This window comes from Pezoporus flaviventris, unplaced genomic scaffold (assembly GCF_033815535.1).
Source record: "Pezoporus flaviventris isolate CSIRO_AGI_PZ_B2104156 unplaced genomic scaffold, CSIRO_AGI_Pfla_v1 ptg000002l, whole genome shotgun sequence".
Classification (NCBI taxonomy): domain Eukaryota; kingdom Metazoa; phylum Chordata; class Aves; order Psittaciformes; family Psittacidae; genus Pezoporus; species Pezoporus flaviventris.
In genome coordinates this window covers 73719893-73744451 of record NW_026892550.1, presented here as the reverse complement: position 1 = coordinate 73744451, position 24559 = coordinate 73719893, and the positions used below count along the sequence as shown (strand labels likewise).

Here is a 24559-nt window from a genome sequence, read left to right as displayed (position 1 = left end):
GGCTTTTGTACAGTAAGTATGCTGTGAGATTTCAGGATGACCTTTAGCTTTTGGAAATGCTGAAGCCAGTGCTTGCAGAACAAGCCTGCACATTTCAGCTAAACAGAAGGAGAAACAGTGAGGAATGTTTTGTTACGGGGTTGACTCATTTCTTTTAAACAAAGGAAACATTGCTGATTCAACAAAATATAGCTAGAGATGCCTTAAGTTGAAAGTAAAGGAAGTATTTGATCTGATGAGCAAAATTTAAGTAAAGGGACATTTTTCTAAAGATGGTTGACAATGGTTGCCATTACATAGATGGTAAGTGAAGAGACATTTATTTTGCCCTGCCTTTTCTTGGGTTTCTGCATTGTCTATAGCTTCCACAGCCAACGTCTCTTCCAGCTGCATGTCAAGTCCAGCTTATTATCCTTTATATTCTAACACTCTGACATAAATTCCTGATGAGGGAATGGGGCAGGAGGCCTCATTTATTTATTGGGTGCAATCTGCTGTGGAGGAACACATAACATGCAAACAAACTATCTGTAGGACCATCATGATGGTTGTCAAGCTTCCTGTTGGAACTGCACTTGTAACTCACCTCTCTCAGTCTATACTGAGAAAGAGGAAGGGAAAATACCTGCCTGTTGCCCTCCTTGATCATCTCATCTGCAGAAAAGACAGAGGGATGGATGTGTGCCAATGTCCTATTCAATATTAAAGTAAGCTAAGGTTTCTCTTAGGGAAAATACCTAAGAGAAAGCCAAGTTACACAACTAACAGCTATTTCCCTATGAGTGAGCAAGCTCAATCCTCTTCTGAGTTCTCACAGGTCTACTTAAAACTTTACTAAAATTAGAATGTTACCGTTTCTAATTCATTGCAACCCCAATAACTTAGGCTGAGACAACACCAGTGGTTTTCAGACCCGCTTTTCCCACTAGACTACTTTAAGGGACTTTCATACCAGGAAATATAACTAATGCCTTGTTTGTTCTCATATTTGGCTTGGAACAGCAGTTCCAAAAGAAATACAAAAGTTATTTGTTTATGTTAAGATATAGCCTTGCTCCAAAATGTCACCTCATTTCTGATTTCTCCCATAAATTTAGTTCACTCAGAACCAGATGCTTCTTACTCAGTGATTACTTGTAAGAACACTTAATATCTATGTTTAAAGTTTCTCACTTCATCCCATTAGAGTGTGAAAACAGACAAGAATGAGGTGCAGAGAGCAAATATTGTTCCAGAAGAAAATGGACTAATTTTTTAGTTCACTGCCTGGAGAACTGATTCTTTGCACAAGTAAAAACTGCTTGAATGTTTCAGATTTCCTTTCAACATAATAGAATAGGGTGACTGCCTTCACAGTACTGCTCTCATAGCTTACTCATTTGCTACTGCAAGGCCAAAATATGTGTGTGTTGCATGTAAGGATGCATGGAGAAGGAAAAAAAAAATGGAGAGATGCCATTATCCTTATGCTCTCCCCCATTTCCCAAAGGAATTCCTACACCCCCATTTCCTACACCTCTGAAGTTTTTCTCCATGGTAGAAAATCATCCCTAGAAGGAACTCCAGCAACAGTTCCTTCTAGGAACTGCAGAATTACAGAGGATAAGGGCAACCTCTTCATATAGTACTGTGTGTATCACAAGATAGATCCTTGTGATACACAGCATTTGAGACTGGAATAATTTTCTGAGCTGAAGTTGAGCAATACTGTGTGGAGAAAGAAGCTCAATGATCTCAACTAAATCATTTTGCCTAGAATTTGAGTTAAAAACAGCCCCCTTCTCTCATGTTGCTGAGGAAAAACAGGTACTGAAAAATAACTGAGCAGTTGTGATTTTGTACAGAAGGGGAGGCTTGGTAAGAAACAAAGACATTTGCAGAAAGTCAGGTGGCTGCCATGGGTCATCATGAATTCTGAGTTTCAGAAAAAATGAGAAGCAGCGGTATAGGAGAAATAAATCTAAGGGCCTTGAACCTGATGGGGATCGTTAACAGTTAGAAATGGCAAGCTCCCATGCCTTTTGTGCATTCAACTTGGGCGATGATTTCATCTTCCTCAGAATTTGAATGACTGAGCAGATGTGTATCTAGCTGCTGTGTAATCTATAAGGCATAGCATGCTTTCTGGTATTTCCCCTTTTTCTAACATACCATAAGGCAGAAAATAATTCAGAATAACCACAGAGCAAGAGGATTCTCTGATAAGAACAGGGTATTCTGAAGGTGATTATCATGGAATGCAAAGCTATGCCCAGAGAAAGAGAAGAAATTGCCTGGAAAAAAAATAAAAATCTGTCAAATGCTGTCGGAATCGGCCAGAAAAATGAGTATCCATTCCACTACTTTTTTTTTTTTTTTTTTTGGTGTATTATCAAGTGCTAGTAGTTTCAGTTTCTATGCATCATGGTTGAAACTGTTGCAGTATGTAATGACAACTGATATAGTTAAGCCAACTTCATCTAAGTAAACAAGCCAACTAAATAAGATTGATTTCTACTCCATTTATTACAGGAGATCTTGAGAAAACATTTTAATAACAAATATCCAGCTGGACTAAAAGCAAATATTAAAAACTGGTGTGGTGCCTTATAAGAATGTTATCTTTTATGTAGTAAAATCTCCCCCTCTCTTGCTGTTACACGCTATGATTCTTCTAAATACATAGGTTCAATTACCTTTCCCTAACAGGAATTTAAGTATAACCTGGAGAACAGTGGTGGATGAAGCACAAATCTCTACATTAATCATAATTAAGTGTAGGGAAAACATTTAGCATTTCATGGTCCACAAGTATCTGCATATTCTTGAGGAGCAGCACATAATGTTCCTGAACTTCTCAGAACTGAAGCTATGGTTTCCACATATGCAGTGACTACCCAGCTGAAACCAGGACAACCTACAATTATTAGTTTTTCAGACAATCTCATGCCATTTTGGTACTAGGCAGTCTAGAGAGGAAGACACTGCTGCTGTTGCAACACAGTGCCTCTCAGAGCAAGTCTGGGTACAATAACTGATCAAATGAATAGACAGCAGTGCTAAATTAAATAGTTAATGACCTTGCATTGCTCATACCAGACAGCCTTTTGGTTTCCTCTTATACCTCACTGCATAAATACAGTAAGAAGAAAAGACTTACCAAAAGTTTTATGTGTGCATTTTCTCCTCAGTATATCAGTCTTGGTATCAGTCTTGATACCTAGGCTTTTAGCATGTAGGGCCTCTTCAATAGAGATGACCCACAACACTGAAGAAGTATTCTCCAATGCTAGGTGAACAAGCATCTGCAGGCGATTAGGCTGATGTCAAAATCACCCCAGATTCTCTATATTACATATGGACTTGGGTCAGGAAAGAAATGAAGCACTTGTTTATTCAATCATTCTGCGACTTAACTCATCTTAGGCTTACTTTAGAAGGTAATTACATTCCCAATGTCAGGAGTGATCTGAAATCAATTTTGCCAGGTGAGTCTAAATGAACAGTACTGATAAAGGCACTGGGAACTACAGGAGTCTAATTTTTCATAACCAGACCCTGTTATAGTCACCAACAAGCTTGCTAATGCAAGTGGAGTAATCTTTTCAAAATGATTGCATAATCCTCCCTAGCACAGAATATAGCTCCCTGCATTGACCCAGAAAGAATAGGAGACATCATATCAGACATCATCAGTCTTCTGTAGCTGCTGCCCTCTTCTGTAAAATCAGTCTGGACCTCATAGAGTCTAAGGAGCTCTGCACTAATCTTCTATTATGCTATTTTCTCTGACACAGCAGTTAAGTATTCCTATTTTTTCAAGGATTCATGTTATAGGCACTCATTCTCTCGAAAATATATCTAAGATGAAACAAGACTGTGCTTAGGGTACAATTCATTCTCTTACATGTTTATAAGGGCCTTTCCAGTTACTGTGACAACTACAAATTCGGTAAGGTCCTGTAGCCTGGCCTCCTCTCTGCGTTTTCCCCTTCCCCATGATTTTATTTAGATGGCTGCTAGCATTAATCATAGATGCGTGGGACTGCTTGCACCTTGAGAGATTACACACCCCACTGATGAGCCGAAACCACACCGTATCTATGAAATATACTTACAATGTCTTGCAAATCAACTTTGTCAAAACTTCAGTCATCATGAATTAGGACATAAGTGAATTTAGCCACAGTAAAAATTCACTCAAGAAACACTGAATACCAGCTTCTAGCCTTGAGGATTAAATAAACCTAGGCAACTCTTGACAGAAATCTGCTTAAAAACTCTTCTAAAATCTTCCAGTGAAGGAGTTCCTAGGACTCCTAATATAGCAAAATCTTACATATTCAGTATTTCTGAGGGTGATGAAAGCTTAAAATTTCTTTGCTTTAAAGTTGATTTCTTGCTGTTTCTAGCCTTCAAACAAGAACAAGCAGCTGTACTCCCTTCTTTGTAATAGTTTCCTGCTCTGAAGAGGTTAAGTCCTCCCTCCCATCTTTATAGATATTTCCCCTCAAAAAAAATGAGAAAGACTGAATACACTAAATTGCTCCAGTTTCCTCACAGGTCATGCTTTCTAACTCTGATAGCATACTCACTGATCTGCTTTCTAATTTGCTCATATCTTTCTGAACTTGGCAGAGTACTCACAGCACCAAATAAAGATGACTAATTACCACCCGTGTTTTACAGATTGAGTTATCCTACAAATATGGCTCAGGATCATGTTCCCCTCTTAAGGAAAAAACCCAACAAGCAACAAAAAATCTTGCCACCTACCTCCTGCCTCAGTCTTCCCTTATTTAGCTTCTAAACACACCAAACGTCCTCCAAGACCTTTGCAGCTGAACTGCTGTCAGCAAGACACTTCTTGTTTTCATAAATTTCATTTCTCTTTCCCAAGTGGCACAGTTTGCATTACTATAATAGATTATATAATTTCACATTTTGTCTTCTGTTTTCCAGACCATTTTGAATGTGGCTCTTCAACAATGCCAACAATCACACCCAGACAGCTCTCATTAGCCAATTTTACATGTATGCTCTTGCTTCACTGAACAATTAAACAAAAAAGCCATAAAAGGGGATCCATGATATAAGCCTATAAAACTGTCTGAATGCGGAATGTTACTTTAAAAAACCAAACCAAAACCGTATCATTTTCTGAAGTTTCTAATCTTGCAAAGCACAGCCAGACAATAATGATAAATGCCTTGAAAGACTTGTGAGAAAAATCCTTTCCTTGTGTCTCTGAGCACACCATTAATAATTTCCTAATCAAAAATGGAAACTCATTGCAATAAAGTGTGGAATGCTGTATGCGAGGAAACACAGAAACTCACTGGAGATCTGTTATTAATGATAATAGCCAATTTTCAATCCCATGGGGATTTTTTTCCTGCCGAGAGAGATTTAGTGAAAATCTTTATGTCCCCACATTAAGTAACATATGAGTAGCAGAGAAGCACAAAAAATGCTGTATCAGAATGAAAAAAAAGAAAAACAAAGATAAAATGTCCCTATCTCAGCTGGATCAAACATCTGCTTATTACTGTTAGTCTAAAAGGGCTGTAAAAATCATATTTAAAGATGTGAAAAGGGTACTAAGTAGCAACACTTTTAATGTGCAGTATCTTAGGATGCTGTTTAATATAGCTGCTTTAGTATTTCATATCAAAATACTTCTCTTCAGAAAACTGAGTTTTAAACTCAGACTGGTTTCCGGTTGGCTTTGGGTTTGTTTGATTTATTTTAATATCACCCCACTCTAACTGAACAGCTTTTAGCATTCATGTTTCACTTCTGTGAAAAAATACTCAGATACAGAAAATTACAAAAAAGACACACAGAACTGTAGCTGCATATAATACATTTTCTGTGTCCTCAATACTACTTTCCCTGAGTTTCAATTTTGGCCTTACCTCCTTTTCTTTTTCCTTCTGTCTTTTTATTTTCTTCCCACCAACTAAAAATTCACAGGATAGTTTTAAACTACATATGCAGAGTAACAAACAGTACTCTGGTCTGCAAGTAACAGTTACTTAAAAAATAATCAGTTTATCTAATACTGCACGTATTTGATCTATTAAGCAAAAAAAGACAAAACAAAAGAAACAACGACAACAACAAAAAATCAGATCTACACAGATTTATAATTTACTTTGTGTGTGCTCTACAGTGGCCACTTCTGAAAGGGGATGACTAAGTGTGACTGTAAGGGAAGATAATAATTATTTTCCTATGCTCAGATATTTTTATTCGTCTGTTTAATGGTTTCACTGCCCCCTGCTGCTTGAGATGGGAGCAAAGCCTTTAGGGAACGGCTTAACTTCTCTCAACAAGCCAACTGTATGTAACATTACCCGACTTGGAAAACCTGTAATAAGAAATAGTAGCCTCCCTTGCTGAGGGGAGTTAAACCTGGTACACTAGCAAAGCTTTCTGTTAAAATAACACGCAGTTAGACTGAAGGCCTTTTTTGTTACCTCATTAAGAATGTTTGAACAACACTATGCTGCCTTGTACAAAGGGCATAGTACATGTGTGCACTCAAGCAATAGGCTTCAAAAAATTCAGTAATTACCAAGAAACTGAGACGTAGTGTGTCTTGGATCTTCTCTAATGTTCAGTGTTTAAAATCTCACCCTGACTTCAGACCTAATAATAATGAAGATTTAGTCAACACATTCATTTGGGCCTTCTGGTGGTTATCAATATGATATGTAAATCCAGATTTTTAAAGTACAAGCAGTTTTTTAACTGTGTTTAGTATACAGGAGGATTTTCAGCACAGCATAGAATGGTCTGGAAAAAAGTTCGTGACTTGTATTTAAATATTTGATGTAATGGCATAATGGAATGGTACTTAGCTCAGGACAAGTATAATGACAATAACAAGGGCAGCAACATGGTGAAAATAGCAAGTGATGATACTCATCAGACCTGCTCCAACAGTATAATTTCATATCGCAAATACGAAAACCTCAATTTAACAGCTTGTTCAGCACTTCTCACTCTGTTCAAAGTATACACATAGTGTCACACTGCAGTTGAAGATGTTCTGGGGATCACAGTAACTTGACACAAGAAACTGATGAGGAAGAGACGCAGCTAACACCAGCCAATTAATAAACCTCAGGAAGTACTCTGAGGGTTGGTTTTGTGCACTTTTTTTGTAAAAACAGATCAAATTTTAAGCAACTATAATATGCTATCTTCTATAAAAGCCCCCACTGATGATGCTTCTTATGCAGCCACATTCAGACTGCATTTGGAAGTCTACACTCACCCATATTAGACATGCCCATTCTCTCCTAACAGTCTTTCCTCTTTCTCCAGATATTGTTTTTACTGTCCTAGCAAAAAGCATAGCCCCTTCCTTAGACATTACTCTGTGCCTTAGCTGTACATTTAGCTGATGAATGAAAACTTCAGCTGTTTTCATCATCACTATCAGTTATTTCAATTACTTTCTATTCTCACAGAATACCTCCTAAAGAGCCCAGTCACAATCAGTTATTGTCCTCCCATCGGTTACAGCATGTATGTTTGCATCCAGACCTCTCTAACATGGAAATCTATATACTGACACTTCTTATACTATCATCTACTCTCATACAGTGACCCTATTGTAGCCAAAGCCAGCACAGCCAGGACCACCTGCCTACACATGACCATTAATATCATTATCTTGGTGCTCTCAAAGGCATACAGAGGAAACTCCACACCCTGAGCACTGTGCCACACAAACAGTAGCCTATTATTTCTGCTGACACACTACCAAATGCTTTCCAACATTATTCTTAGAATAAATATCTTCCTCCATATGAGGAAATTTTGATGCCCAGTCCAAACATTCAGTATTTACACGCCTGAACATGAAAGTGAACTCTTCAGTAGAATCTCAGAGCAATATAACCTCCGTATATATGGTTCTAATGTATAGTTCTTCCTGAAAGGAATATGACCACCATATTAAAAAGAACAGAATATTTACCAGATTTAAATAAACACCCCAAATTTATAAAGCCTCAAATAGAAGTTATGCTAGTTAATGTACGATTTTAACAGCGTCAGCTAGGGTTTTCTATGTGTGATTTACTATAATCCCATATAGTTTTCACCATAATATTTTCCATCTGACAGGAAAACAAGAAAGGGTGAAAAGCAAACATTCCCACATTTACCTGGTGTTCATTATATAAAATGTGTGTATATATATATATATATATATATGTATAGTTCTAATGACAAACACATATGCTCACATACAAACACACATTACCAAAAGGAAGTAATTAAAGATCATATGGAAATCAGACATTGGAGGGAGAAGGGTGAGGAAGAAAATTATCCAGTATATGGAAAATTCTTCTGCTCTCCTCAAAAGAAATTTTCATATTATTAAAGAAATTATCAGAAGTCTTTATTTTCTCTGAGACAAGAATTTTGAAAGGGCAAATACTTGTGAGGTGGAAGGGAGCTGTTGTTATAGTCTGGTTGTAGTGAGACTGCTGATGACACAAGATGCTCAAGTAACACACTTACAAGGCTGGCCTCATAAAATGAATACACTTCCTTGATAATGCAACTAATGACCATGTATGATACAGATCGACCATGGAAAGTCTTGAGCTTCACCTTTCCAGGCAACAGGATATACACATCTCCTCCTGGGGACTGTATATTGACCACCACCCTCATGGTTTTTTGCTTTAGTTTTGGTGGATTTTTTTAAATGCCAGCCTGCCCACCATTCCAGTATCTTAAATACTGTAATAATGAATAAATAATAAAAGAAGTACAAGCATTGCCTAGACAGTTGCTATTTCCAAACATAGAACTTAATAGAAAAACAATTATTTAGCAGTTTTCCTCAGTGTCATTTCTTTTACCCAGTTTCTTTCACTTCTTGTTTTTGTCTCTCAGAACAAGTACTATGGGAAATATATTCTAAAACAGCTACACAAAAGGACTCTAGGATTACTAATACTTTTATAAATATTTTGGAAGTTAGTGGCTTTTCAAACAAATCTTTATCCTTAACTAAATTCAGGCTTACGCAAACACACAAAATACAGCTGTTTTCTGTAACTTACTGTGTTCTGCGCTGCTGAATTAATGTTCAACTATTTAAAAGACACCTGATGAAATCACTGTACAATAATGACCTAGAGACTGATGGTGTTTGTTTACAGTATAATAGTGTTGCGTAATCTTCATCTCCTACAGCAACATTTCAGCAAAAAAATGCTGCATTTTTCAGAGATTCTTAACAGCCTGGGCTTTCCACCTCACTCACTATATCCATTAAAGAACTTACTTTCCTTTTAATTTGCAGAGTACGTTATTGTCTAACAACATGACTGGAGAATACTATACACTGAAAACAGAAGCATGCTTATGTAGAGATGAATAAGAGAAATACATTAGAATATAAAGGGAAAAGGTGCAGAGTTAGTTTCTAACAGTATTAAATCAAAATCTGAAGTTAATATAAAGTAAGAGCTTGCAAGTAAAATAGAAAGATAATCCAATTTGAATGATCAAATAAGTATCCTAGTACTCACCCATTTTAGATGATCAATTGACAATGACTAGAAGTTCAGGTATGAAGTCATGGCTTTTTCAACTTTTTTTTCAACATATTCAGCTGATGTAGAGGAAAAAGCTCAAGTGATGCAAGTTCACATACCTTGATGAAAGCAAACAAAAAGAGAGCACATCTCAGTTAAGACTTCCCTTTCTCTGGTCCAAAAGTTAACCTTAGAGCTTACAGACCTCTGTTATTGCTTTGGACTAGCATCTGTATATTAATGTATTTGTATTTATATTGTACAAAAGGAAACACTATATATAATAGATTTACATCACTATTAAACAGTTAGCATTGTTCAAATGGAAGTTTTGATTTATTTAGCAGTTACCAGTTCTAATCTCCCTCTGTACAACTGCTAATGAAATGGAAACAAATGCAAGTGCATAACAGGTAGAGCAGGTAGTTTTCAGTGGAAATCACACTGAGAGAGTTAATTGAGAATACATTAAAACAACTGACCAGGTGTACAATATTTTGACAAATGTCTTTTCAATGTCATAAAATTCCTAGGTTTATTAAGAAAAATGACAAGGATGAAGCTCACTGCCATCTGAATGCACAGCCAACAAAAGTCAGAATTAAACCCTAAAACCTCAACCAGTTAAATGTTTGGAAAACAGGTTGGATATTTGTTTTATCCCAGAAGGAAACTGTTCAGGAATTGGGGAGAGGCAGCCTGGGATTCCTGCCTGAGACAGCTGCGAGGAGGATCAAATTAGGAACATGTCTTTGCTGCAGAGTAAGTCAGCACTACTGATGACATTTAGGAAGGAAGAAGGGACTGTCATGGGAAGATTTCTTGGGTGCTTTCTCAGTGAGGCAAGGGAAGGTACAGAGCCACTTCATAAGGAGAGACGGAGAAAAAAGTCTGTCTCAAAGCAGTTAGTTTCTTCAACATAGACTGGGAATGATGAGGAGGTTGGTTTTGTGGCACTACTCCAGGAAGGACTACGACGTTGCAAAAGGTCTTTCACACAGTCGTACTGACCAAGTTCCTTAAGTTTACCATGATTAATCCCTCACAATTCCTGCAATTATCTTAATTTTTCTATATCTCATAAATAGCTCCTGGACATTCTAATGACAAAGGAATAGTAAAAAAGCCCTCGAGCTCCTGCCTATTTGCCGCTACGGGGCACTGTTGCTTTGCGTAAAAGTCTGGGGAGCCCGTGCTGTTCACCTCCCCTTTACAGCTAACATCTCTTTTTAATACATTTCCTTTTGGTGTAGTCCCTGTACTTAACAACATAACAAATACCCACAATGCCAGTAGTGCCATCCAGTTGTTCTGTTCCTGCTCCGTATTCAAAAGCAATATAGCCAGTATATAAAGCTGGTTTCAGCAATGAATCTGCAAAGATACTTGCAGGCACAATAGTCTGGCTAGAGCAGTAGTTCCCCGAACTACTTGAACTGCTTCTCATACTTTTAATAATAAGCCAGACTAGAATGTCAGTGTATTCAAAAGCATTCTAAGTGCACTTTTCAATGTCAGTAATTTTATTTTTTTCTGAATAACAAAGCAGAGGATGTTATTTCTTTCTCCTGCTATGCCTGGTTCAGTGCATTGGGAAGATGAAGGAATTTCCTCATCCAAACTATTCAGCAATTGCTGCCTCTGCTTCTGCTTTGTCATCAACTAGTCTGCCCTGTCATATCTTCTGTGTGATACAAGACTGCTGTCTTTCCTTATATTACTGGAAGGCAGATATCACTTCCAGTTGCTGTATTTTTTCAACCCTAATTCAGATAGTCTCACTGTTCATAATTTTATTTACCTGAAGCCAAACAGGCTATGCCACAGCTAGCTAGAAAATATAAAAACATAAGTAGAAACTCAAGACATATTAAGACCAGTATTAATTCAGTCCTGCCTCCAATTTAGAATTCATTGCAGGCGCTGTGTCTGACTAGAGCAGAAATGGACCCAGTGCCCTTAATTTAGCTGTTATCTCATCTAGTCCTTACTCAAGCAAAAACATATTGGCCCCAACTGCTGTGGAAACAGCTGCTAAAACCAATGTTACCTGGGCTGTCTCTGAGAGTTCAACCATACCAGAAAGTCCCCCGTGTTTTTCATAGACAAATTACTCCCTGGAAGCCAAACAGTTACTCTTAAAACTGCAGTAGAAATGACATTGAGAAAGTTAACTAAGAACACAGGTTTAACCAATTCCTGGGGATTAAGGCTAATGGAGTTATATGTTTCCTGGATAATTCTATGTAAGGAAATAATACGCTTCAGAAGAAGGCTCCCCAGCAAGCCAGCACTTCAGACACTACTCCATTTTTCTGCCATTAACTGTGACTACCATATTTAGCCCACCTGATCACTTTATCTCATTGTTTTTCTGCAGGACGCTATCAGTTTAGGTGCACTTTGTACTCCGGATTACTAAGAAAACTGTAGTTGAAAAGAGTGAATCTCTAACATCAAGTTTTACCTGGTTTCCCATGAAGGACATGACAGTAATTTGTTGGGTTTTACCAGTGTTGTCACCTGTTAGCATAGTAAGTTGCCTTTTTTTGGCATCAAACTTCTAAACTTGCAACCACTTCCCTCTTGCATCATCAGTTGTGATAGAGCCTTCTGTCGGATATTTTTAAGGCCTAAAACAATTATTTCCAGAACTTGAGAGAAATTATAATATTAAAAAACAAATATTGGGTTTTCAGTTATGATCTCCTCACAAAAGACATCCAAGTCAGCATGTCTTTGTAATTTCCAGTTTTATACAGAATTTTCTCCCCACTGAGTAACAAGTACTCTCATACATTATAAAACAGTAATGGTCTCCCCAACACAACCTTATATAGCTCTTTGAGTAGAATCTCTCTCTAAAAATAGAAATCTCTTTGACATTGAAGCTCCAGGCAGCATGGAAATGTCGCATTTCAAGATGAAGTTTTTAGAAAGCCTGATTTGTATTTCCTTTGCAAGTGTCCCACAAATGTGCAAAATGCGCTACCTGTCATGTCATGAACTTTTAAGTAAATGAGATTTTGTTTGCAGCCAGTGCTGTTGCAGCAATAGCTTCTTAGAAACAAGCAATAAAAAAAGAATGCAGCACTGGCAAAAGGCATGCGATTTACAGCTCTGCAAAAATAACACCCTTTCTTCTACCCTCTCTGCCCTCAGAAACAACTGCCAGCCTTTCCCAGACTGCCTGACTGGGCAAGATACCCTGAGTTAAGCTCAACACTTGCACTGAGGACAGAAGGACAGATTGAAAACAAGCAAATCTCACATGTCAATGTAGCAGTTTGCCAGTTCTCAGGCACGCATTCCTCTTAGGAATACACAGGAAGGAAAGGGCAGGGAGAACACAGATCCTCTTGGTTCAGGTTCTGAAGATACAGACAACTTGCTCTTACTAAAAGGGACATAAAAACCCAACTCTGCCAGCATGCCTGAATTGGAGACTGTAAGAATAGGAGGTCTAATTCTTCAGAGCACTAAGCCCAGGAGTATTAAAGAGAGCTCAGCACCTCTGTGTCAGACTTGCTCAGACACAACTGCAAGGGCAACAGCCATAGATGGACTATTGACACGGGAGCCAGAAACCTGGCTCAGCTTCCACAGTTACAGTCTGAGTAAAACAGCACTTCCTCAATGTTTTGATTACAACTACTTGACATGCCAAAAAGAAAGAAATATTTTTCCATCACTTTAATATCCTCCTGGCAGCATATTTAACATGAAACTAAAAGTGCTGTTATTTCCAAATTAACAAATACAAGTGAGTACCGATCTTAAAATTCAAATGAGATGGGTATATGATTCTAGCCTACCATGACAGAGGATCTTTCAGCCTTCAGTTCCAGGGCAAGTCTACTTGCAGATACTTCATTTTTAGTCTGGCCGGCCACACAAACTGGAATTCCGATATACAGCTTCATGCACTATTTTATTTAAGACCTGAAAGGCAGCTCAGGAACATTAATCTTCGTATCAATTTCATGGAACATGCACAAATTGACAAATGGATTCAAGGACTGCCTATATAAGAAAGGATTGAGGCGCTGACCAAGTAAATCTTCGCAACAGTCACACTTATTCCTATTCATTTTATAATTATATTTGGTTAAAGTCATTTCAGACCAAGCCACTGAAAAAAAGAAGGAAGAATTTTAAGTGACCATTTGCATCTATGACCATTTTAAAGATTGATTAAACTAAGGTAAATTCTGAATATATTCTAAGCTTAAAAAAAAAAAAAAATACCTGAGGCTCAGGTATTCATGGCAGAATATGGTCTTTGTTTGATTAAAAGCACAGGTCTAAGTAACTTGCTCAGCATTGTTTTCAGGTGAGTGGCAAAGCCCGCTTTTGCCTCCTAGTTCCCCGCATGCTTCAGAAACATCTCTTGAGAGTGTGCAGCCACCATTTACCCCTTCATTAGGGCCTCCAGCACAAGCACAGAAACATTGTCTTCCCTGTTGGGAGAGCAAACCCAAAGCACATCACTGACCTCCCCTGGTAGGCATGGATATCCTTGGCATGCATCCACTCTCAAAGCTATCACTGCTGCTTTCTGGACGGCTTTATCTGAGCCACTAGAGAGAGGTGAGGCTGCAGAACATCCAAATTTCCTGATGAGTCACGAAAAAATGGAGCTGTCTAGGACAGCAGCAAGGCAAAACTGGGAGGCCTCTATCTATGTATTGGCATCCACAAAACATTCATCTGGTTTGGCAGAACTTTCCTTTCTAAACACCAAGATGGGTTCGTCTGATACTGCCCTCAGTTTTAAAATGTAGTTTCGAAACAAAACACCTGAAGCATGAGGGATGCTGAGTTTGCATGCTTGCTTTATTTGTCTGTTTAAATAGTGCATCCTGGGAAATTTGTCTGAAACTCTATTTCATGACTAAAGCCATTACCCAATATAAATTCATCCATAAACTAAGATATGAAGAATCAGGCAAGTAGAGAAATGACAGAGAATAGTGAAATTTGGGTGAAACAGTGAAATAGGCAATTCTGAAATTTGGCCAGTACTGAACCTTCCAGGGAAGTAAAGAAGCTTGAGTCTAGCTGACTTATTTTGAGAAGTGAAAGAAATAGTTCAAGAGAGAACAACATAATAGAATTTAACATGAAATCCTGGTAAGTCAAGCTACCAGCTTTCACTGAGGACCATTTTCTTTAGTCTATTTGCAAGGTGTTTTTAGTTGAACAGTCCAGTTAAAGATTGCAAGCAACAGGAGCTAAACTCAGTCCCTGTATTGAGCTCTAAGCCGGGTTTGTGCCATTGTTTGATTCATACTTCTCCAATGGCTTGGAACTTTGCACCTTCCTTTGGCCACTTTATTTGTGCATAACACAGTAACAGTTTAACGCATTTACCAGATACTTGTGTTATTTGGTTTCTTTGAACAATCTGACTCACTTATGCTAATGTAGCCCCAAAACCTCCCCACCCTGTAATCTGAGATCTGGCCCAATTGTGCTGAGCACTGTACACACAGAAAGCTCTCATAATAAAACACAGTGTCACTACTTTCTCCACTGCAAGCAAGGCAAAGCTTTTAGTTACCTATTCATGATCTTTCTGCTGTTGATTGAGCTGCAGCCTCAGCAGTGAAGCAAGCAGCAAGAAATACATCATTGGGCACACATTTCAATCTAACCTTGACATCATTGACAGTGACAGCTACAGCAGCCTTCACTGAAACAGAAACCTGCAAGATGGCACTTGTTTCTTCTCACTGCCTTTGCTATTCCTTTTGGAAGGAAGATCATATGCCATGCTCATGTATTTGCAAACTCATGACATAATGTTAAGGGATTGTCATAAACAATACCATTTCAGGGAACGGACTGAGGAGACTGAATAACTATTTCCTTTTTACTGTCACTGGAGCAGTTATGCTCTAAGGATTAAATGTGTTGCCTCAAATCTAGCTTTGTAATGAGAACCCTCCCTCCTTTCCCTCTCTGCCTGCTCTCCACCCTACTCCCCCTTCAAGGCAATTCAGGCAGATGACCAATGGAGTGAAAACAAGACTGGGGAGCCACACAGAACAGAGTAATTGATGCAGGATATGAAGATGGTAATGAGTGAGTTTGACAAAGTGCACACTAGTAGTTCAGTGGCTCATTTGCCTGCTAGTAGGATGGAATTTATGGCCTGTACGTCACTAAATAAGAATACAGTCATCCTCCCACGACCCCCAAAAATCTGCACACCCCTCATGTCCATCCGTGTTTCTCCAAACATTGCCTAGTTTGAAAGGCAGGTCACAGGCTAAACCATGAAATTACACAAACATGCTTTGGACTAAACAGAGGGAAGTACAAAGATCTCCAGCAAACTTTTTGCCTCCAAACTTACCATTCTTCCACCAAGACATAAAAACTTTCACATCTTGGCACTCTTCTTATCGCAGTGCTGGATAACTTACCAGCTGGCAGTAGAGTCTATACTCTTATTATTCAAATAGACTGTCTTCTCTTCCTTGCTACCTTTGACCTACAGCAAGGAAGATACCAGAAGTGGTCTGAAGCTCCCAGTGATGTTCCTGGAATGATGCACCCACTACTATTGCTCAGGTTGGTGCCAAAGGGCAGCCAAAACTGCAAATTATCAGACTCAGCCTAATGGCTCTGCATGCTCTGTAATCAGTCATACTGAAGACTTGCAAATCTGCCTCAAACCTCATTCACAAACAACTTCTCAGAAGTTAGTTAATTCTAGATTATGTAGCTTATTTTACAGATAGTAAAATAGTACAGATAGTACAGATAGTAAAGGAAAACCAGTTGCAGCTGAAACTCACAAGCCTGCCTCAATTCTCCTGAGTCAAATCTCGGGACAACTTCAAATTTCACAAAAGCCTAGAGCAGTCCAGGGAAAGCAAAGAACCACCTATGAAATACAGGAACCATTTAATGACAACTGAATGCAACCTTGCTCAGTATGAACACTGGTCTGCTCTCCTCTGCCTTTCAGTAGCACTGAAATGCCCAAACTGCCCTGAAATTAAAAGAACTCAAACCAAATGAGTCCATAACTTGGCAACAATTCTGTTTTAACCAAAGATAGTAAGCTGAGCTATCTCTGCTACTACCAGTTGCAACCTTGGCTCTGGAGCCCATAGCCCCAACTCCAGTCAACACTGAGGGATGGCCTATACAACCTCCAGCAGGGATGAATAAGCCAGAGCAAATTTTATCCTAACTGATTTCACAGCTTAACATGACAAATTATTAGCCAAAATAGCACAGCCTGTATCCACAGGCTCCTTCTGCCATTATTGTAATTTCCACTACTGAAGTGCAGCAAACAGTAAGCATGTTTACTAACCCAACATTAGGCCCTATGGCTCTGCTAGCATAACCCACTCCAAGAATGATGCTTAATTGCCACCTGATGTCTTTACTCATCACAGCAAAAATGCTTGTGTTTAGGCTGTTCCTCCAATCCTGATTTGAGCCTGGAATCTCAGTTCCACACTGCCATCTCAGAACCTGAAAACAGTGTTTACCTTGGTGCTTTTCACACACGACACTGCTGCAAAAGCAGTAAGAGCTTTTGCTCTTTAATTTACATCCAGAAGTTTGGAAAGAAGTCTGTACAAACCTCTGGATAGCTAATGTTGATCTTCATTAAGTCAGAATATGACTCACTATGTCAGAGGCCTAGAAAAATCAAGCATTGTGTCAATGTTTTAAAAGGATAAACACAAATAATTATATGTTCTGGTATCAGCTCTGACTGTATTAATGGAAGAGTCAGTAGGGTGACGCAAAGAATCAGGAATATGTAATTCATGATTACAGAAGGTTGCATATTTGAATTCTCTCCCAACAAGACTAACTCTGTCAGGGAAACTTGTAATCACACTTTTTCTGAAGGATTTACCATGGCACCTCGGATTTTGTCTGAGAAAGTTAAACCAGCTCAATCCTAAACCACTCAATATACAGTATTAATTTCTTTGTAGTTTAAAGCCGTATGAATGCAGTTCAGAGCTGAGGACAGCCTCCTGACTCCAGCACCCCACCTTCTGTTTCTGCCTCCTCTCCTTTTGGCTTCATTTGCCTCCAAGGACCTGCAGCTCCTCTTCCTAGAGGGTGGCAGCTGCTGGCATGGCTCAGGCATGTTCAGTATCTTCCTCATACAGTTATCCTATTTTCTAGCTCTGCACCTAGACCATACAACACTACATGATGTGATACAAACTCAATGCAACAGATTAAAATGTACCTTGTATTGTGTATTTCACAGTTAAACAAAGAGGAAGCATATGGCCACTTTTCCCTGTGATTTACAGGGAAGAACAGAAAAAAAGAATCTAATATTTTTTTATCTCCCCCTCTTTTTTTCCTCCTCCCCTCTTTTTTTTTTCTTTTTTTCTTTTTTAAGCTTTTTCTTTTTCTTTTTTTTTTTTTTTAAGAAACTGAATTGCAGGTCTGAAAGTGCTTAAGTTTTTAGTTACTGCTCACATACCTTTGCTGCTTTCTACCAGCAGCCACAAGTCTAGGCTTTAAATGCTGTTCTCTTTGTAAGAGTGTGCAACTACCCTATTACTATTTTAGCACCGCCTGAAGGTAAGTACTTTCAGGTGTCAGGTTTTGTTTTTTAACTTTCATTTACCTGTCCTTTGATTGCAATATTAGAAATGTGCCACTTTTTCTACTGGAAACACCCAGTGCATGGTGTTAGGACCATACTAACAGTGCAGTTATATAGCAGTTTCACTGCCGTATCAGTGATAGCAGAGCTCAGCTCAAGATCAGGCAGTGGATAGGCTTACCACAAGTACTACTTCCAATGTCGCCTCAAACAGCTCAGTAGCAGATAATACTGACATTTTAATTCTCTGTTTATTCTCTCTTAACCCTAAGACAGAAATTCTTTTCTCCAGGCAATAAGCTATACTGTAGTTAAAAGACTTTTGATGGTATCTATATACTGAAGCACTCAGTAAAGATGCATTATTTTCTCAGTCCCAAAGAAGCACTGGCAATTCAGTTATCTCTCTGCACAGGGGGCAGTGAGAAAGAACTGAAAATGTAGCTAGAATGCTCATGGAGAGATCTAAGTTGGTTAGGATTTGAAAATAAGCCAGGAAGTATATAGCCAGTCACTATTTAAAGCGAGGCAAGAAGAAAAGGGGAATGAAAATAGAGCAGACAATGCACAGCTATGCTACTGAAAGGCAACAGCATCATTTCTCTTCTTGTCACATGTTCACCAATTCACCAGCAACACTAGTAAATCATCACAACATTTTAATTTTGACACATCAACCACAAGTATGCAGCAGTACATCCTGGAAAAGATTAATTCATAGCCAGGCTATATGTTAATGTGCTGTACCCAACCTCACTATTGGGAAGTTTGCTGCATTGCCAGCATACCAGATCAATATTTCAGAGGTCATTATCTCATCCCTTTTTCAGCTGCTAACTTTGGACTGCTGCCAAAGAAAGGAAACCCCTAGGAAGATGACACCTAGTACATTAGGCAAGGCTATTGGGAATTTGAACAGGCTTTTCTTTTCACTGAGATCAGTCTGTTCTCTGGTTCCAAACAGCACAACAGCTTCATCAATATATAAATGGTCAAATATGTGGGTCAACCCTCCCACAACAGTATGTATAAGAAGTCGTACCAAACTGCATTTGTCAAATATACTCTGAAGAGAAATGAACCAGATCTTCTGGTTCAGAACTGAAAGTTCTCACGTTATGGGAAAAAGGAGGCAACAGTTGCCAAACTGCACCAGTGGCTCAAGAAGTGAGATTTTACACGTACACTGCGACAGCACTAACTGGAGACAGAGTTAAACGATAAACCAATAACTATATCCCTCCGCAAGAATATCCCACGCACTTTTACATGGGTAAAACATGACTGAAGTTTGCTTTAGCTGTGTATGGGTAGGTAAAGCTAGAATCTTTAGGACAACTAGATTAATGGGTTTTAAAGTTAAAATTACCTTCACTTTATGTAGCTTAGCACCCTATATCACATATTTGCCATAAACTACCATAATATTATATAACACTGATACTTGGGCTTACGAAATGTGAAACAATGTAGTGACACCAAGTGAGAATTTTAAGTCTGCTTACCATCTATTTTAATATTCCAGCTTCAAACCAGTGTAATACAATTTGGAAAAAAACAAAAAAAAAAAAAAGGCCTTTAGAACCTTCCTCATACTAAAAACATCACTAATAGTTACTAAGTTACCTGCCAGAAAATCCCTGAAAAGAGATACTAAAATCTTAAGATTACATGCAGAAAGTTACGTCAAGTGGACAGATCTCTGTCAAGAACCCTTAACCCTTTGTTACTGAAGTTTGTCAGTCTGAAAGAAAACACAAAGCCACTGCTGATAAAGTTTGCAGTTGACATAACTGAAGTCATAAAAAATAATGAAGATGAACAACTGATCCACTGAAGTTCCATTTGTCTGGTAAGCCAAGCTATCTTGGGCAACATATTTCATCATAACAAAACTCAATGCCAGTCATCAAAGACCTGAGACTAACACCAAGGACTTACATGCGTAAATAAGGTTCACTGAAACTGGGTTCAAGCCTTGAGGGCCATACACTTAAGAGACTTCAAAAATCAGATAGGACATTCAACTGAATAGGCTCTTGTAGAAGCAACCCCTCAATAAAATAAACTACTCTCTCTGTATGGGCAAGGGACACAAATAGCAGAGAAGTGGATTTCCACTGCACCCAGTGGCAATATTTTCTGTATTTTCTGTTCTCTTGTCTAAAAGCTGCTGGAAAAAATGAAAGATCATTAAAGAGTTCTGAGAATAACTCATAGTTTGGAAAGTTTGCTTTGAATTGAGAATATCTCTGAGCAAATATACATATATTTTAAAGCCACAGAAGTCTTACTTTAAGAGAGAGAGGTTTAGGATAAATGGATTGTGCTCATGCCCAGATTGTTCCTTTTCTCTGATTGGATCCTCATTCAGGATGAGCCATCACCAAACCTGATTGTTTAGTCAGACTACATCTGAAGCACACCATTTAGACACACATCCTAGCAGCACACCAGAACAAGATATAAATCATCTTTCCCAAAAGTCACTGGTAAAAAAAACATGAAATACCCTAATGATTTCTTAGTCACACAATTGGAAAACCAGGACTGCAGAGTGTCCTCAAGTACACTTGCCTTGCTTTAAATTACAACTCATTGACTTGTTACCAGGTTCAACATACCTCAACTTTCTGATCTGCTTATTTTATGGCTCAGACACACAAACAAGATAATCTGGTAAACTGAGTCCCAGCTGCTGTCTGTGCATCTACTTGTAGCCACAACAAACAGCAGGTGCATCTACTTTAGCTTTTTAGCTTCATCAGGGTTACATTTTTTTAAGCAAGTTTCCCTATTATCCTGATTTATCATATGTTGCTTCATAACATGAAAACAAAAGTGCTTTCAGATTAAATCATAGGAGCAGATTTAGTACCTGCTACCTGGCAAGGAGTCTTCAGGTGACAGAATGAAACTAGAGCTAGTTTAAAGTAAAAACACCTCAGCACACACAGCATGAAGGCTGAGTACTAAGCATCAGCATTCTCTACAAACCCCCTTCTTTGCCCCACAGTAGCATAAGCACAGCCACTGTGTATGCCTCAATTTATTCATCTTCCCCTGGTTAAGAAACTGACTGAAGTTGCTGTGTGCTGCAAACATCCATGATTACTTCAGCCACAGCAGCACCCCACAGATACCACCAATCAAGTTACTATCCTATGCTTTTTGCTCCCACATACCCACGCCTTTGGGATGTGATCTCTCAATAACATATGCTAGCACCCAGGCCTTACTCATCTGCAGTTTCCAGGCCTTCCTGAGACTCTTTGGACAGACACCAGTCCCTTACTGAAGCAGCTTCTTGTAAATAGGTTCCTGATGAGAGACTGAAGAGTCCTGCACCAGCCCCCTGGCCTTTTGTCCAGAGAGCATCACTGCTGCTGCTTGTGTGGGCTTGTGCTGCACAGGTAGTTCCTGGCTGCTCTGTGGTGCTCAGATAACAGCACACATCGAGAATAAATTCTTCACAAAGGAACTTTCCTCTATGATTAACATCTCTGTGGACATGAGGAATTGCTCAGCACTCGATATTTTAAGCAGCAGGGGGCACTCCTGACAGTGGAGGATTATGGATATAGGAGTAATCTGGGAACAGAAAGAAATTACATACTTCAGGTAACTTGTCCAAGTAATCCAGCACTATCTGAACTTTCTAGCAACAGCGATCTAAACAGCTGAATTGAGAGAATATTGTAACAAATGGGTCAGAATAACCTGAAGTCTTTATGTGCAACTATTTATATACAACATGTTAATACTGTTAAAAATTCAGGAGTCTAAAACTTCTTATGGGCAGAGCATGCACAGCACTGACTAAGTTTAGTATACATAGACAATGTTCAAATTTGGGAGGCATAGATGCCTTTGAGTGAGGCTGGGAGGAAGGCTGACATACAGTCACGAGAACCATTAATACATACAGCATGTGCACTGTGATCCTGCAACGGCAAAATCATGTTAAAGGTTTGATTTATGTAGATAAACCTATCAGTATAATACTGAGAGGAATTTTGCTCTAATGTGCGTATGAACGGAAATGCTACCAGAGAGAGAAGGAATGGCCACTTATAGCAATATCTATCCTGGATGACCAGTCAAAGAAGGGGCCAAGTTTTTGTATGAAGGTCCAAATACCTCAAAACTGTGATCTTTCAATAATCCACAAGGCAGCAAAATGGACTGAGAGATCCTTTCAAGAACTTGAAAAGGAAATTCCATGCCCTTGTCTATTTAATTTGAATCATACCAAGGAGTCTGCTTAAAAAATTGTGAAACCGGTTGAAGTGTCTAGCAACTCATGTATACCAGTTAACATGATACATTTGTACTTCTGCTTTTTGACATAAATCCCTAAAGTTATGGAATGGGTAACAGTTTCTCTCCTGAGAGAGCTGTAATGGTAATCTATGACAGAACTGACTCTGAATTCTCAGACACTTAAGAAACAGAAACAAGTTTTCTTCTCACAATCTAGGTATCACATTATGCTATTTCAGAGTTCACGTGTTCGAATTGCTGTTTACATGTTTTTTGAAAAAGGGTCACTGGAAATTCTTTCTAACATCCATATCATTAAATATTTACATTCAGGCCTAAGATGTCTTGTAAGATTTTAATAGCATATCCTCCTATTTGAAAAAATAATAACAAAACCTCAATCCAAACCCTAGTTCATATATGAAGGAAAACATTCTTAATACTGTCTAAACTGTCATTTCTTCCCAAAGCACAAGGATATTTATGCTCTTGCCTTACGGGAGATAAACAGAGCAGCATACCACTCCATATTTGTAAATGTTAACTCTACAAGGCAGAAACTGGCTTCTGTACGCACCAGGCTTCTGTTTCTTCACTGCTCAAAGAGCCATAATATGACATATAAGTATGTGTAAATTGAAACAACAAAGATATATGGTTGTGCCACAAAAAAACATGCTGTCTCAATATTTACTCCACATATCATCTTGACTCCAAGAAACTTCTCAAAATTGCCTCCAGAAATGCAACTTAAGTACCAACCCAGCTGTGTAATAGTATATCTGGGATAATTCCATGAGTCTGTGGGTCAGTTGCATCCTCAGATCTGGTGTAGATCAGAAGCAACTTTCCTAGATTCAGTGGGGATAACTCTGCTGCTGTAAGTGTGGCAGAATTATATTACTACTTTAAAAATTTTCAAGAAAATGCTCTGAGAATTAATAAGTATAATATATCAACCCAACTGAGTATCAAGTAAGGTAAAAGTACTCACACCAATATGTAGAAGACTGAGAGCAAATAACTCTAGAAAGGACCTTTTATTTGCATGTGTCGTTCTAGAATAGACTCCTAAAAGCATCCTGGTTAACAGAACATACCTGTTTGCCAAATATGTGCTTTTAAAAAAGCAGTCAACTGCATGGCATACTTTGAGTTGTGATAGAGCTGTCTCGGTTTTGTAATACAAAGACTGTGTTAAGTTACAACATGCTGCCAATGGAAAAAGAAGTGAAACAGCAAAAATCAGAGCTGTGTAAGATTCTTGAAGTACTTAGTAGGGAAGGCTAAACCTTAACAGGAGTGTCTTAAGTTTAACATATCAGGGCACCTACTCAGATGGCTAAACATGGATTTAGGATCCCCTGTGATTCAGATGTTTATAGTCTGGCAACTAAACCTACAGTTGGGCATCTAAGGAGAAGTGTCCAGCATACCAAAAGTCTTTATACCTACAGCTCTAACAGCATGCAGATATTGTCATTCTGCCTAGAGGAGCCTTAGGTTCACTTATCTTCTAAAATCTTGGTAGATTTCAGCTCTAGTAGTCCTTCATTTTTGGAGAAACTAATGAGATTTTTTTGCATTTCTGCTAACTCTGATCAATTGACTGTTGTCCCAGACTTTTATGTCTCCCCATTAAACAAAAAAAAAACCACACACAAACAAAAAAAACAAAAAACCAAACAAACAAAAAAAAACAAAACCAAACATTCCAGCCTGTTTGATATCTAGCTCACAAGCTCAGTAAAGCAGAAAAGCAGTTTTGTATTTGTTATTACTGGACAGAACAGTATTTGGGACAGGACAAGTTATTAATTTGTAGCATGAGAAATTTGTTCATGATCAATATTACTGATCGTTTTTCTTTTGTATGGACAAAAGTAAGTTGAGGAAATGGTTACTGTTGTTTTCAAATGAACGCTAATTGTGCAATTTGGAATTTGTTTTTGACTCACTGTAGGTTCGCAGCAAGAGCAAAGCAGCTAAGGCTGGACTTTGTGAGGGAGATGAGGTGGTGTCTATCAATGGCAAGCCTTGCGGAGACTTAACCTATGCTGAAGTTATCGTTCTGATGGAAAGCCTGACTGACGTCCTGCAGATGCTTATCAAGAGGTACAGGAATGCTCAGAATGCTTTG

The 24559-nt window shown here is 38.5% G+C and overlaps 1 protein-coding gene across 2 annotated transcripts in view; it reads left to right on the top strand.

The window, feature by feature from the left end:
• Positions 1-24559, top strand: part of SYNPO2 (synaptopodin 2) — an 81886-nt gene that overhangs the window by 30080 nt on the left and 27247 nt on the right. For both annotated transcript variants that reach the window (XM_061443876.1, XM_061443884.1), the window contains exon 2: positions 24383-24534. In XM_061443876.1, coding sequence (XP_061299860.1) covers positions 24383-24534 — 152 coding nt within the window. The remainder of the gene's footprint in view (positions 1-24382; positions 24535-24559) is intronic.